This window comes from Borostomias antarcticus, assembly GCF_949987555.1.
Source record: "Borostomias antarcticus genome assembly, chromosome: 22".
NCBI classification, from domain to species: Eukaryota; Metazoa; Chordata; class Actinopteri; order Stomiiformes; family Stomiidae; genus Borostomias; species Borostomias antarcticus.
The window spans coordinates 3,477,680-3,489,147 of record NC_140255.1 but is presented as its reverse complement, the minus strand read 5'-3'; the positions used below and the strand labels follow the sequence as shown (position 1 = coordinate 3,489,147).

The 11,468-nt window shown below is 40.0% G+C and overlaps 1 protein-coding gene across 1 annotated transcript; it reads right to left on the bottom strand.

The window, feature by feature from the left end:
• Positions 1-1,699: 1,699 nt before the first annotated feature.
• tlx2 (T cell leukemia homeobox 2) lies at positions 1,700-10,289 on the bottom strand (the record flags this gene model as incomplete). Its single annotated transcript, XM_084456277.1, has 4 exons — positions 1,700-1,916; positions 3,564-3,801; positions 4,141-4,362; positions 9,800-10,289. The coding sequence occupies 4 exons, from the start codon at positions 10,287-10,289 to the stop codon at positions 1,700-1,702; spliced, it is 1,167 nt and encodes a 388-aa protein (XP_084312403.1).
• Positions 10,290-11,468: the final 1,179 nt, after the last annotated feature.

Here is an 11,468-nt window from a genome sequence, read left to right as displayed (position 1 = left end):
TGGACACGCTCATCATAAAATAGCCAGTACACTTTCTGGAATGTCTTGTCAATATTTGTCCTACGGTTTGGATGGAATAGTGCACACTGTCCTGTGGGAGGCAACCAGTGACAAAGTTGGGAGTGTAAAGGCTCATTTACCAACCAGAAAACAGCATTTATTCACTCGCCCGTCTATAGATTCACCTCGATAGCAGCACTCAGATAAGACGTTTTTGTTATGACTCAGCAGGGTGACATTGTGTGTACAGCTGTGTAGGTGGCCATGGCTCACCAAGAACTCTGCCTGCCTAAGGGTGTAGTGTTAAGAAACTATTGGCTCATTAAACTTTCCACCTGCTGCAAAGTCTGTGGCAATAAATATTAATTTCAACTGTTCATTTGGATATTAATATGTTCTGTAGTGCCTATAGGATATCTGGTGCAGCCTAGCCTAGAACCAAGAACAGAATGCACTGTTTGAAATATATTTGTTGTTTTTTCATTTCTTTTTTCATTAGTGAGTTAATCATCTTCATTCTGCCATCTCTGTTACTGTAGATGTGGAAACCTTACAGCATGCTGCTGTATGGCTCATTGCACAATTATTTGTTTTGTAATATGAACAACCAATTTTGATAGTTTTACACTTTTGATTGTCCAATAACTCCTGCCATTCCATCTGTATGCATGCTGCTGTATCAGGCTGGTGTGTTGGAAAGGAGAGGGATGACTAGGAGAAAGAAACCACAGCCCTTCATATTGATCATCTTTTCAAAAAGTCACAATAGTATTTAATATAAAACACCTTTAAATGTAGGCTATGAGGACTCCTTGACAAGAAATCCCACAATACCACTTGCAAACTGCAGTCAGGAAGGAAGGGATCCACCTCGAGGGCTGGTGACTTCAATGGCAATTCCAAGTGCACACAAATTGTCTGAAACATGCATTACTACATTGTATAAAGTCAAAAGCGAAAAAGAAGGAGATCAAATTCATTTAGCCATATGGCAGAGCCAGTGTCTCTGGGCTGCCTCTTGGGACATGGAGGGTCAACAGCACCGTCTTGATAGCGGGCCATCTACAGAAGTGTCCTTTTGATTCCTGGCACTGAGGATTTAGCTTCGTCGCCTCTTTAGACTGAAAGCTGAAGGGAGAGTGAAAATCTAGAGTAAGGAAGGGCAAGGATTTGAAATATTCAGGTCTGACGAAAAAAACAACAGCAGTACATTCACTGATCCGTTCATTAGGAGTGTAATGCACATTTCATAGTTTTCAACAGACCAAAATGTCTCTTATCAGAAGATGTAGACATAAACAGTTCTACACAACAGAATACTTGGTTTTGAGAGAAACAGAATGTGTAGTTGTCTCTTAAGATTTCCTCATTGTCCTTAATGATGCCTTTTATGTCCATTAGGATGCAATGTCCATTTAAAATTGTCCAAAACAATATTTCTGTAGCTTTGACAGTCCCACAATTCAACAGTCTCTGCAATCTGTTTCATGATTCAACTTAAGATTGAAGACAGAGCTCATCCCATGTCTCCATTTGGATATGAGTGGTCACTCCCAAATGGCCCACCCAAATTTGCCCTTAGTGACCAATATTATGTTATACAGACAATGTTCTGTTCTATGTCACCACACACAGGCAGATACACACACACACACACACACACACACACACACACACACACACACACACAGACACACAGTCAGACCACAGATGCCACGGAGGTGACGGAGGTCACCTTGTTGTCCTCCGCCCAGGGCTGTAGGTTCTGGAGGGCATAGAGGGATGAGTTGTGGAGGCAGAGAGGGTCCTGCTGCAGGGGCTGGCTCAGAGTCTTCTGGAAGGCTTCCTGCTGGAGCTGCAGCATCAAGCGGTTGGCCTGCTGTCTCTCAGCTTCTCTCTCCTCTGCTGTTTGCCTCCTGGGTTCACACAATAGTACAGAGCAGCTTTTCACATTTTTTTTCCAGTGAATCCAAGTGAAATTCACTTCCTCAAACCAAAGCAAACAGACAACAATCCCCTCACAGTATGTAATGCATATGTCTAAACACATTGATTAATGCCAGCTATATTGAAAAACATGTAATTACGGCAACGCTGAGTGGCTAGGAAAAGGTGGAGACTGTCCAACTCACCCATGTGGTGTATTCTCTAGGGGAGACGACTGAGGTGTTGACGTTTCTAGTATTACCCAGTATCTGTGCTTCTCTGCAGTGTAAAGCTACTGTATTAGTCAATCATGGTGACAAATGTGTTGGTAGGGTTTATGCCAAGAGCTATCAAATGAGCTAGAGGAAACCATCTGATAAGCATAGATCCTCTTCTACCAAACCAGTTAGCTACCTACTGAGATAGTATTGCTACACAAATATATTTCTTAAGACTAAGGATCAATCTTCATAAATGAAAACATTTGCAATGATAATTTTGAGGATTAATTGGGCAAATTAGCAATTTAACAAACTCTATTGCCATATAATGTTTAGGACTGCATGTCTGACAAAAACAGAAACACCTCTAAAATTCTGTTTCATGCACACCATCCTACCTCCATTAACTACACATTATTGCTAACAACATGATTTTGATCTGATTTCTCTGATGTTCATTTAATAATGCGTTTGCTACTAGTGTCACACAGATACATCTTTCATGCATCTAACCAATGGGAAATATCATAAATCACACAAAAACTCTGAAATCTGAAAAATTGGTTAAACAATTCCCTTGATACTCATATAATAGAATAATGCGAAACAGTTGTTATTACTGTTAAGTAATTACTTACTTGTTACTTACTTACTTACTTACTTACTTATCAATAGTGGAATTAGAGAATAACCATAACATTGTTGTAGCCCTTTATATGGTTTTATATGCACCATAATTTGTTTCTACATTCACCATACCCCCCGTTCACATGTTGACAGTATAAGAAATTCAATAATGGTCATTGCTTTTGCACCTGCTGTTAAAAAATGACAGTGGCCTTTGCCCCTTGTTTGTCAACTAATGTTAAGTTAAGGTAAGTTATAACAATTTGATTGTCCACTCATGTATTTAGAAAGTGACCACAAACAACAGTTTAAGTGAATTAGAAGGGAGTGTTTTTGCCATGGACAGTGCACTCAATTTTCAGCATAACTTAAGTGAATCAATATTGCTTTGGACAGCAAGTTTTAAGACAGCATTCTAAGAGCAGGAGTAATTGTGCTTGGTCAAGGGCTTTGGCCTCCAAATAACACAGTGGTAGCTAAGCAAAAGGTGTTGTACTGTCAAAACGCCTTTGGCTATTTTGTCTATCATCAATCTCACCTGGGTCTAAAACAATAACAGTGAGACGTAGTGCATATGATGTATTCAAATAATGCAGTCACTACAGTATTTCTAAAATAAATTAGATGACAATATCAGGACAATGTATATATATATATATATATATATATATATATATATACTCACTAATAAGGGTTAGTCTACCTGTATTTTGTCAGTTTGAAGACTATGTAAGGATGTTCAAGCTACCTATGTACTGTATGGAGTTGTCAGCTCTAATGGGACCTTACCGCCATTTTGTTCTCCTGTTCTGGAACCAGGTTTTGACCTGTGCGTCCGTCATCTTCAGGGCCTTGGCCAGTGTGGCGCGCTCTGCAGACGCCAGGTACTTCTGCCGATGGAAGCGTTTCTCCAGCTCACAGATCTGCACTCGGCTGAAGGAGGTGCGAGGCTTTTTTCTCTTGGGCGGCGTTCGGTTCTGATAGGGGTGTCCGATGCGACGGGTCACAGAAAATGGCGAGAGGGCTGCTGAAAAGAAATAGAAATAAAGAGGAGTAAATTTTGTTTTCTAACTGAAGAAAATGGATTAAATCTGTCCTGCAGGAAGAGACTGTGTTGTGTTGACTGTGTTCTGCTGTCTATGCAAATTGTTTCTATCGGTGTTCTTAATCTGTATTGTTCCATTTCAACATAACTAGCCAATAATGAATCACTGTTATGGTCTGATGCGTCCTATTGTGCTCTCATTTTCACACATGCAATTTGTGCCTACAGAGATGCACTTTTTCATAACAAGCCAACCACTCCTTTCTGAGCGCACAAAGACAACGTGGGCCTCACTTAAAAACAGAGCAGGTAGTGACTCACCTGGGCAGGTACCCTTTCGGAAGGTATAGTCTGCGAGAGGGCCTGCAGTGTCTCGCAGGTGAGCCAGCTCAGGGTAATAGTGTTTGGCTAAAGTCTCCATAGAGCTCCAGGCAGGGACCCTGCCGATGTCTCCCTTGGGGATCGGACAGAGACCCGGCAGGGACGGGGGCGCCCCTGGCCTCCCAATGGAGTCTCCTGCTTGGATGTCCTCTGTCTGCTCCGCTAGAGAAAGGGAGACACGGTCAGGGTCCCACATTGGAGCAGTGTGGGCTATTAGAGGGGGGGGGGGGTGAAACCTCCCCTACTGTTATTCACTCAGGTTAGTATTCAGTCATTTGTCTGACTGATGGCGCCATTTTACAGTTAGTGGTAATCAAACATATACTGTATAACATACATGAACAGACGGTAGCAATTACTGAGAAATTACTACAGTGAGTTCATATGTTTAATATTCTCCTATCATGAAATATCTATGAATACTGGCTATTATGTCAGGTCTAGGTAAACAGAACATCAGCTGCTGTAATACAATATTTTTGGCTATAGATCGAGACTCTCCGGCCACACAGTCTTATTCAGATCTACACCGAATGGAAATGTCCATCAATGGAATCATAGGCATCCGTTCCTGCTCCTCGCGAGCTGGTCGTCTGTTGTCAAACAGTATGTTTATGTGTGTTGTTCTGTCACAGTGCACACCAGAAGCCAAAATGCATATGCAGAGGTGCCCCCATGGGGACTGCCTTTGTGTTGAGAGTTCAGTTGCCTGAAATGTATTTGCCACAAAGGCAGTAAAGGCACTATAGAAAGAAAATGAAATTCAAGCACTGATGCAAATGAAATCATTTCAGTACACAAGCATGACTTACATATATAATAAGAGGGGGAATAATGGACTCATGAACAATGAAAGAAAGACATTTTGTGTTACTAATTTGGTAGATTTGCTATAGCCTATATTTACTATGAGTGAAAATATCACCTAAAAAAACAAAACATGTGTGTAGGTCACACGGTTGGAGCAAGCATGTCTGTTACAGGCCAACCAGCAGGCCTGGAGACAGATAATATGGCATTAGAGGTCTATTTCAGGCCATCTGGGAGCTAGCTAATGGCCCAGGCCCATACAAGCACGTTAAGATGCAACCTACCCAAGTGTCACACGCAAATAGTGAACATGCAAGTCAGTTGAAAATACACAAGGAAACTTGATCCTTCCATCAAATCTGAGGTAAGGTGATTGATCAAATGAAAAGCTCTCAAATAAAATGAGGCACAGTATACTACATGTTACCTGCTACAGATATAATAATCATTACTAGATTCTCTCATGGCTTGGCAGAGCAGAACTGACAGACATACAGAACACACCACCACAAGTCCCAAGGTCACAATATTAAAGCACCAGACATGAATTCAATACTGAGGCAGAAACTTCCATTTGCCTTTTCTTAATCTTAGTTTCTATCTTATTATAAAACAGTACAGTCCATTTAGCCGTGGCTCGTGAACTCTAAGCATGTTAGAGTATAATACTGCACATGGCATCATGGGAAGGGGAGTGAAACTCACAACCATCATGTGGTGTGGTATGAACCAAAATAACAGGACCATCTGCTCCATCTAAAATGTGAGAATAAATATTGTTTTTGAAGAAAAAATGCAAAGTATTGTTCCACAGGAGCATTTTGTTCTCAATGGAATGACAAAAGAAATGGCCAATAATACTAAATCTGCTGCCTGGGTAATACAATTTAGCATAAGCATATCAAAAAATAAAATGCTACACCGCAGAGAATATAGGCCCATAATAAAACCACTTATACTCAATAACACTTCCATGTGACAGCGTGTCTCTTCCCCACTGAGGATATTACCTTTGTAGCAATCTAATAAATATATCCATAAAGGATTCTAACGGGGATATTGAAATATAACATGAACATATATTTCTATTTATTATACTGTGAAACAAAACAGGGGTGCTTGTTTCTGTCACAGAGACTGAGAGAGCATCTTTGAGAGGAAGACAAACCTTTCACACAAGTGTGAACATCTCTACTGGTAGTCTGAGAATACATTTTACCTTTGCATTTCTTTCTGAAGAATGAAAAACATTGACTACAAATGACATTATGGCCTAAGTTTACAGCACACAAGACATCATCTTTACTGTTCATTGGCCCACTGCACTGAAAATTATGAATAACGTTTTTCTAATGCTTAATTGTGTATTTCACCAATATCAGACAATGCTTGTATTTAATTTTTATTTTAGAATTTCATTCAGTATCTAGGCTACTTATCGTATGGATGGCCTAAACATTTCAAATTGTGGCTATTTCGATGGATGTTTTTGTATAAATGGCAATGTTGCATATAAATCATGCCCTTCGCAGTTCTTATAGCCACTTATGAATCAAGATGTCCGTTTGAAATGTTTCACTTTCAAATGATCCGTTCAATGAATAGAATGTTAACAATCCCATTACTGATTCTAAGGATTAAACTGATTGGTTCATGAAGGTGAGTAGGTGATTGTCAGGAAGGTCCAACAGCCAACGGTTGAATCGGCCTGTACAGTGGCTGTCATTGAGAACCTTATTTGTTGACTTGGGGAGATAAATCTGTTTATGCGCGTATACCTCTTCAGATGCGAATTGTAAGCAAGTCAATTAACATAAAGAAATAAATAAATACATAAATAAATTAATAAATACGACAGTAGACCTATTTAGTTTCAACGCATCACGGCAGTCCGGTCTGTTGTGAACATGTGACGCCAGGACAGTTCGTCTGTTTCGTTTCATGCTTTGACACTTGCGGTGAAATGTGTCGCTGCAGTCTAATAGGCCCCTCGCTACTGTATGTGAGGGCATCATTTACCTGAATAAGACTATTTCAAGGATACAGGATATTAGGCTATGGTGAAACAGCGTGTAGCCTACAATGCCAGCAGCTCTGAGGTTTGTCATTGAAGCCCTACTGCAGCGTAGGCTACTGTTGGCAACATCAAGTTCACAATTATTTTACATCTTAAGTCAAGTCAATAGATTCACGTGGAGCCAGTAAATATGAAATAGCAGCCCCGTGTATCACTAATGTTGACAGATAGGCTACTGTAGCTGCACACTCATTGCACAGGGAAAACAACAACAACAACAGACATAAAAACGCAATTGAAAAGCTTACTACTGGGTGATAATGTCATCGACAATAATTTATATATCCAATTACAGCTACACCAAGATAAAACAAATTAAACGAGAGGCCCTTTGTGATTGAATAAAAATTGATAAGCATATTTACATATGATCTTTTACAGTTGACATATCATTCTCTGGTTTAAATAATTGATGGAAAAGAACTGCATTCATTGTGAATATTTAATGCAGGCCAATCCATGATGTTCCTCGTTTTCATCTCCATAATGGTGACGTCATGTGATAATTCATTGCCGAGTGTGTCTATAGATCAATTAGGCCCACAGTTCATTGTATGGCACGGGAAATTACTATTTAATTCCACATCTTACTATTAAAACAGAGCTATGGATGCCACACTTCAGCCCTTCAGGCCTTCGTGTTTTGGTCGCCCCATGACTCTTGTGGCTGACCTTTCTTTACTGCTCACTATTTGCACCACACCTCAAGAAAATCAAATACTGGTCAAAACGAGCAACTTGCATCAGGTCCAAAAGATAGGTCAGCAGGTCTGGACTATCTTATTCGACAGAAGAACGCACGAAATGTAACTGAAGGGGAGATAATAATTTGGATGCAATAATTCTGACATTTATAAAGCCACTAAGCCTAAATCGGCTCATAAACTTAAAGGTGTGTGAATATATTTTTTTACAGGAGTCTACCGTTCGCCTTCAGCTAAGATAAGCTACGGTGGTAGTGTGATGCTTTCGTTATTGAAACACGTATTTTGACAACGTATACAGTAGGCTACGGGGAGAATGATGCAATGCCACTGGCTGTAGATGTCTATCAAAATAAAGGAACAAACGATGCGTGCATCTTGGATGGTTTTGAATATGATTTCTCTGAATAATTATTAGGGCGACTTATAAAATGAGTAGCCTATAGCCTACTAGCTTATAGCTGATTTTCCAAATAAGATATTTAATTGCGTCAGTGATTTGCATTTATTGTCATTAAGGATATAGGGATATTTAGAAACAAGTTCTGATAGGCAAATATAACAATCTAGTTTGTTGATTGTGAATGTGAGCCTATGGCATTATTGTTTTTGAGAGGCGGGACGTCCTCAAATATCTCAATGGAATTAGATTGCTTTTACAGTGGCCCGACCCCGGATAAGCGGACGACGATGGATGGATGAAGTTCTACTGTATAGCAAACATCTCAGAGTGATTACATCTGAAGGATATTGCCAGCTCCCCATGTTATTATATTATAAATTGAACTGTTGTTACTGTAGTTCTACAAGCGAATGTAGATCTTAGAAAAAAAACTAAAATGTTGACGATACAGGGATTATGATTGAACATTATTATTGATATTACAATGGAACATTATAACAGTAAGGTCGATCTAAGACAGCACTAATTATAACATCAACAAGCCTAACAACAAATATTGTAGCCTATTATTAACCTATTCTTCTTCTGATGATGATGATAATAATAATAATAATAATAATAATGATTATTATTATTATTATTAGGCTATTATTGTTGTTGTTGTTGTTGTTAGTAGTAGGCTAGTAGTAGTAGGTAATGGTAGAGGTAGCCTAGTAGTAGTAGTAGTAGTAGCCTAGTAGTAGTAGTAGTAGTAGTAGTAGAAGTAGTAGTATAGTAGTAGTAGTAGTAGTAGTAGTAGTAGTAGAAGTAGTAGTATAGTAGTAGTAGTAGTAGTAGTAGTAGTAGTAGTAGTAGTAGTTGTTGTTGTTGTAGTAGGCCTAATAGTAGTAGTAATAGTAGGCCTAGTATATTAGGCCTATTATTTCAGTACTAGCTTAGTAATAGGCTATTACTTGTATTGTTATCTATTACTGGGCTGTTATTATCATTTTGTTGTTGTTTTTGGTTTTCTGTCTTCCTGTTGGAGGAATGTCTTTCATTTTGCCATCCATAATGGAGAGAAATAATAATTAATTGTGGTCAAGATGATTTGTTCCTCTTTTGTCATTCTTGTTATGCACAACATGGAATTGATCATGATCTTCCCCCTCATCTCCCTCTCCTCCCTTTTCTAATCACTCTCATTTCTCTTGAATTTTTTTATGTCTGTACAGAGTAACAGTACTTTAAAAAAATAAAAAAGAAGAAAAAAAAAGATGTTTGCCTCAAAAGGTAGACACCATATTTTTTTTTCAAAGGTCTGCTCAATCTAGGCCTAATTCTTTCCTCGGCCCACACGCAAGCTCTACTTCGGCCGATAATGGCGAGATGTTGCTTTGTTTAGGCCAACGCCCTTAACAAGACCATAATACAACAGTTCAAAACACACTCGTTGTGTTATAGGCTATATATGACAGAAATATAGGCCTATATGCATGTGAGGTTTACACTAGGCCAATGATCCCAGTTCCTGAGGGGCGTCAATAATCTATTTTCAAGAGGAAGGCCACGGCAAATGAATACATTTTCAATGTGAAGAACCATGAGGATAACAGTGAATCTTACCAATCAGTCTGTCCTTTGCGAATCTCCTGCTGCTCTCCATCCATGGAAAGGTAAAATTTGCCGCATTTCCCATACCTGTCATTGTGGTCACTGAGGGTATGCCCGCACCCAGGCCAGGTGGATGGGTAGGAGGGGGCGGATGTGGCCCCGGGGGCATAGGTCTGTGAGCGGGCACCCTGATAACACCACCAGCATTCCCGGAGTTCACGTTAACGTTCATGTTCATGCTCACGTTCATGTTCATATTCACGTTGTAAGAACCGGCAAGCCCAGCTGCCATAGAGCAGGCCGGGTTATAGACGCTGCTGTACCCATTGGTGTAAACGTTTGGGGCGAGTGTGTAATCCGGGTCGGTTCGGTTCGGCAGCATGCAACTGCTGGACGGATCCGTGCTGTTCAGGATCTGGTCGATCCCAAAACTAATAGGCTCTTGCGCTTGGTGCGTCTGGTTCACCTCTTCGATTCCAGTGTGATCCATTGTTGTATTCATAAAGGCGCACAAAATGCTTCATGAATTTTATGAAGTAGGCTAGGCGACGTTCTTATCTATGATGTCTCCCTTGTCGCACTGTCAATCGTAAAAATTGTACTCAAGCGTGTGAAAAGGTCCTTTTAGTGGTCTACAAACTTCCTTGAAACGTACGTGACCACAGCATCCAAAACCTTTCCATCATTTGTCCAGACGAAATCATATGATGATTGAACTAACGATAATCCATCGGTACATATATTGTAGGCTTCTAAAATGCGAATCCATCACCCAGTAGCATGTGCATTACTTCATTTATTTCAACATATAATTGAAAACGAGGATGCATACTGATATGATGTGAAGTAGTTATTCCGATTAGGCTACTTACAGCAAAAATCCGTATTTGGGGACTTCACAAGTTCTCGCGAAGACACTGACGCTGTGTTCTGTTCTCTCTGCTGATGGCAGAGGGCATAGACGACTCAACCTCACCCTATCTAAAGATGAAACTAAATTAAGTGTTAACCGTTCTGTAGCCTACATGAATATTAATTGGGAAAGCATGAGATTGCCCTGTCCCACGGTGTCTGGAAGTGATTTTCAGCAGGTGAGACACCCCTTCTGCCTAAACCCTGACGGTCGCTCATCCATTGGCCCACACTTCTACAGGGTTTCGCAGTCCGCTTCCATTTCTTAAAGAACCCGCAGCTATTTTCCAGCTGGGAGAATATGCCACAACTGATGTTATTGTTGTACGTTGTTTAATAACACACCACCAGCTTTAATCAATATGAGACATGGGATTAAAAGCGAGCCTATATGAGAATAAGCCTCATCCTCTTATAGCATATACCTTTTAATTTCAAAGGAGCTATAGGCGTAGGCTACTGCTGCAAAATGATGCACACAATAGCCATACAATATTGCAATAAGATTTTGTCTATTTTCTTTGTCTTGTTTACATGCATGGACAATTCTATTTCAATAGATGTCTGTCTGGAAATGAAGTAGCCTATAAACAAGGACATTATACTGTTCGGCGAGCCTAGGTTGGCCCACATAAATTAAACAGAAAATGATAGTCTGCCCCTGATCATGCAAACCGTGCGTTGGCTGACACATTATTTAGGCTAACTCTCCCTGAAGCAACACGATGGATTGTCCGATCTCAATTCAATATAAATGAAGAATGATTCA